This window comes from Melanerpes formicivorus, unplaced genomic scaffold (assembly GCF_026170545.1).
Source record: "Melanerpes formicivorus ecotype bairdi unplaced genomic scaffold, bMelFor1.0.p_v2 SCAF_473, whole genome shotgun sequence".
In the NCBI taxonomy this organism is placed as follows: Eukaryota; Metazoa; Chordata; class Aves; order Piciformes; family Picidae; genus Melanerpes; species Melanerpes formicivorus.
In genome coordinates this window covers 24838-29459 of record NW_027142825.1, presented here as the reverse complement: position 1 = coordinate 29459, position 4622 = coordinate 24838, and the positions used below count along the sequence as shown (strand labels likewise).

Genomic DNA, 4622 nt, shown 5'->3' with positions numbered 1-4622 from the left:
TCTCCCCTTCTTTCTCTCCGCGGTGCTGCGCGGGATGCGGAGCGGGGCGGCTGGGATCCGGCTTGGGGCGGGGGGGCAGCGGTGGGGCCGCTGCGCACGGCGGGGCTGCGCCTGTAGCGTGCTTTATTTAACTGTGTGTAACGGGCGCTTTGGCAGGTGAAAAAAACCACAACCACCACCATCAAACAACCCCGGCAGGCACCGCCACTGCTATTAAATTGTAAACTAATTAGAATGTAATTGAAAATAAAAATCACATACGTTCCTCTAGCACGTGTATATATATATATATATATATATATATATATATATATATATATATATATAAAAAATAGCACCTATATGTTAGTAGCCCTTATTTTCCCTTCTTCGCGATTACCGAAGTTGCACTTCGCAAGAAGGATGCCCCCCTGGAAGTCATCGGCTCCTTCGTGCTCCTGGGGATTTCTCCCTCCCTCCGCCACCCCGCACTCCTCCTCGCCAGCGAGGCGGGGAGTGCGTGAGGGGGAAGGAGGGACCGACAGGCCCGGCGTGATCCCCGGCGCTGCCGCAGGCGGCACTGGAAATCTCGGTCAGGAGCCGAGCGGCTTGAAACCGCACGGTCCGGGATCCTCGGCATCTGCTCGCAAGCGGGGCCCTTGCCAAATTCCGGCGCTCTGGTATGAAGTTTGGCTGTGCCTGGGATGACCGGGAATGTCGGGAGCGGGGGGAGTAAAACAGAAAGGTAAAAAAAAAAAGGGAATTACTGGTGCCTGCGGGCGCTCGTTTCAGCGCGGCCGAAGCCCGGGTCTCCGCGGCCCCCGAGGAGGGCGGGGGGAAGGGGAGGGGGCTTGCACTTGTTGCCTCCCCCTGGGCGTCGGGCCAAGCCCGTGCGGAGGGAGGCTTCGCTGCTCGGCTTTGACGGGGGGGGGGGGGGGGCCGCGCTGGTCCTAGCCCAGCCGAGCCGTGCCGTGGCGGTGAGGAGCCGGGGAGGAGCCGGCGGGGCGGCCCGTGGGTGCGCGGGGCGTGGGCGTGCCGGGGGCACCGCCGAGGCCGGCCATGCAGATGGAGGGGGCGGGCCGCGGGCGCCGTGACTCGGAGCCCCGGAAGAGCGGAGAAACCCCGTATAAAAACTACTGGGGACCTTTGCCGGGCAGAACTACGAAAGCTCCGGAGACGGCGGCAGCCTGCGGCGGCAGCCAGCGGGGCGGCGGGCGGCACGGGGCGGCCTCTGCCCCGGCGGGGGGCGCGGAAAGCGGCGGCTGTGCAGGTCGAGCGCCTTCCCTCTGCCCTGCAGCATCGCCTTGCTCCGCAGGCTGCTTCTCCACCTCCCCTCTTTTTTTTCTTTCTTTTTTTTTTTCTTTTCCCGAAAGAGCCCCCACTCAATAGGTGTGTGTGTGTCCCTCCTCTTGCCTTCTGGAAGGGGCAGTGGGCACCCCCGGTCGTGCGGGGCTGCTGCAGGGGGAGCGGCGTTCTGGTGCCGGGTGCGCGCTGCTGCTGCTGACCGCTTGCGTTTCCTCCTCCTCTTTCGCTAGGCACGGAGGGAGAGGGGTTCCGGGGGGGCAGCGAGGAGCCGCAGCCGTGCCATCCAGCCCGGAGAGGCGGCGGGCGCGCACCATGGCAGACGATGAACAGGCCGGCGGCAGCCCCGGCGGGAGTTACGCGGGCGGCTGCGAGAGCGCGCACTGCAACGTGCTGAGCTGGGAGCAAGTGCAGCGGCTGGACCGTATCCTCAGCGAGACCATCCCCATCCACGGCCGCGGCAACTTCCCCACGTTGGCCATGCAGCCCCGCCAGATCGTCAAGGTAGTGCGGAGCCGGCTGGAGGAGAAGGGCATCGCCTTGCGGGACGTGCGGCTCAACGGCTCGGCCGCCAGTCACGTCCTCCACCAGGATAGCGGCCTGGGCTACAAGGACTTGGACCTCATCTTCTGCGCCGACCTGAAAGGGGAAGCCGAGTTTCAGACTGTGAAGGACGTGGTCTTGGACTGCCTCTTGGATTTCTTACCCGAGGGGGTGAACAAGGAGAAGATAACGCCGCTCACCCTCAAGGTAAATCAGCCCTGTGCACGGGTGCTCAGAGCAGGGCAGGTGTAAACGTCTGCCCCGCGGGAAACGGGCACCCTCCGCTCCGGGGATGGAGAAGGGCACAGCTCCCGCACCTCAGGCTCACAGGCACCGTGAGTGATATTTTTCACCCGACACTTAAAAACCGAGAAGGAGTTTGCACACACAGCGTCCTGACCAGGGCTCCTCAGGATTCCTTAGTTTTCCTTTTTCTCCCTAGAGCTCTGCTTTATTTGCCGGGAGCTGCACCCGGGGCGGGTGCGTGTGCAAGGCGCTGCCAACCTCCCAGCTGGGGCTGCGGCAGCTTGGTTTGCCCGACCCGGTTCCTGGGGCCGCTGTGGGAGCTTAGAAGGCTTTAATGTCCGCAAGAAGGAAACACCGCCTGCAAGGCACGCTTGCTCCTGTGCTGTATAACCCGGCGGAGAGGCATGTTCCCTCCTCCCGGAGACAGTTCGCTCGAGTTAATTAGGGCCGAATGCCAAATGCCCTTGAGATTATTTTTTTTTCCAGAGGGATTTTCTGGAATATGGGGCACGTTTGTGGAACCTGCACGGAAAGAGCAGGACTGTGGGCAGTGAATGCTTGCTCAGTGTGTGGCTTTGGTGGTGGTTTTTGGCTTTCATTTATTTTTTTATGGGGATAGGAAAGAGAATGGAAGCCAATAAAAAAGGATTTCTGACCTGATTCTTCTATCTGATTGTAGTGGTGACTTTTCTGTGTGTGTGTAGGTGCACAGATATTTGACATGTGTGGCAGGGGCTTTCATGTGTAGATGCATTTAAAAGTGATTGAAAGAAGCAGTGTTGCTATCTGCTTCCTTTGCAGGACACAGTCCCACCCCTATCCTCTTGCAGTGACAGCACTCCAAGCTCTCCCATTAAGATTTTTCTCTGCAGGCTACCTGAAGTCTTTTATGAACCGCAAGGACCAGGCTGGGGGGAGAGGGGGAGGGGGAGGGTGGGGGGGCGGAGAGGAGGGGAATGTGCGAACAAATGCAGCCAAGGGGGAATTCCTTTCATCTGCTTCTTCATTTGCTCATTTTGTCTTTCCCATTACAGGAGGCTTATGTGCAGAAAATGGTAAAAGTATGCAATGATTCAGACCGATGGAGTCTCATCTCCCTGTCCAACAACAGCGGCAAGAATGTGGAGCTGAAATTTGTGGACTCTCTGAGGCGGCAGTTTGAATTCAGCGTCGATTCCTTTCAGATCAAGCTGGACTCCCTGCTGCTTTTTTACGAGTGCTCAGAGAACCCGATGACTGAAACTTTTCACCCAACTATCATTGGCGAGAGTGTCTATGGGGATTTCCAGGAAGCCTTTGATCACCTCTGCAACAAGACAATTGCCACCAGAAACCCGGAAGAAATCAGAGGAGGTGGTCTTCTGAAGTACTGCAACCTTTTGGTAAGGGGCTTTAGGGCTGCCTCGGAAGCTGAGATTAAGTCCCTGCAGAGATACATGTGTTCCAGGTTTTTCATTGACTTCTCAGACATTGGAGAACAGCAGAGAAAGCTGGAGTCCTACTTGCAGAACCACTTTGTGGGACTGGAAGACCGCAAGTACGACTATCTCATGACCCTTCACGGTGTGGTGAACGAGAGCACGGTGTGCCTGATGGGACACGAGAGGAGACAGACTCTGAACCTGATCACCATGCTGGCCATCCGGGTCCTAGCCGAGCAGAACATCATCCCCAACGTGGCCAACGTCACCTGCTATTACCAGCCGGCCCCGTACGTAGCAGATGCCAACTTCAGCAATTACTATATTGCCCAGGTTCAGACGGTGTTCCCTTGCCAGCAGCACACGTACTCGACTTGGCTGCCCTGTAACTAAGGACTTGCAGTCAGCAGACCCCGGTGGGGGAAGACCCATTTCGCGAGGCGCAGGAAGGGGCGGTGTGCCCCTTCGCCGTGGGGGTGGTTTTGTGCAATGATGATCTGCTCTAGGTCTCGGGCTTGAGAAAAGCTTAACGCGGTTCTCCTCCATGAACCACGGGAGCACGATCGGGAAAGAGAGCCCCCCAAAATAATTGGATCCTACCCCAGAGAGCACAAGAGGCCTGTCATTAAAAGCAGCCAGCTTCCCCTGCAAAGAAACGAGGGAGGATGCTTGATGACAATATGGGTTGGCAATGTCAGCTCCCATAGCTTTGGCATAGAGAAGGTGGGAAAGCCTTATTTTCTTTCTTGGTGTTCTTATTTTTTACTCTTTACTCTAGAATGGGATCTGCAAAAAAAAAAAAAAGGAAAAAAAAACAAAAAAAAAGGGAGATTATGACAGAAATAAAACAAAACAAAACAAAAAAAAAGGACAAAAAGGAAAAAAAAAATCACAAAAAACAATTCATATGTTATTCAGGAATGAAAAGGTAGAGGCAGAGAGCAGAGGTAAACTGAACTTAAAGGCAAAAATAAATAAACATACAAATGGTGTATATTGGAATTACTGCATTTGGGGCTTGCAGCAAAGTGCCATCTATGGACTGACCGTGTAGAATGTATAGCTTGCTTGACTAGAATGCTTTACCAGAAACCAGCTTGCTCCAAATGAACAGTAGTAGTGGGGTTGGGA

At 55.8% G+C, this 4622-nt stretch overlaps 1 protein-coding gene across 2 annotated transcripts; it reads left to right on the top strand.

Moving 5' to 3' along the window:
* The first annotated feature begins 583 nt into the window (after positions 1–583).
* On the top strand, positions 584–3884 carry LOC137459956 (terminal nucleotidyltransferase 5A). 2 transcript variants are annotated; one of them, XM_068170618.1, is made up of 3 exons: positions 584–659; positions 1515–2031; positions 3105–3884. In XM_068170618.1, exons 2-3 carry the CDS (start codon positions 1597–1599, stop codon positions 3882–3884), a joined length of 1215 nt encoding a protein of 404 aa, XP_068026719.1. In that variant the 5' UTR covers positions 584–659; positions 1515–1596. The 2 variants fall into 2 exon arrangements, with proteins under 2 accessions (XP_068026719.1, XP_068026718.1); XM_068170617.1 differs by lacking the exon at positions 584–659 and adding an exon at positions 1106–1368.
* Positions 3885–4622: the final 738 nt, after the last annotated feature.

Excerpts from the sequence above, each read along its gene's own strand:
- LOC137459956 (XM_068170618.1), top strand. The coding sequence starts at position 1,597 with ATGGCAGACGATGAACAGGCCGGCGGCAGCCCCGGCGGGAGTTACGCG. Across the intron at positions 2,032-3,104 it reads TAACGCCGCTCACCCTCAAG|GAGGCTTATGTGCAGAAAAT; the intron begins GTAAATCAGCCC and ends TTCCCATTACAG.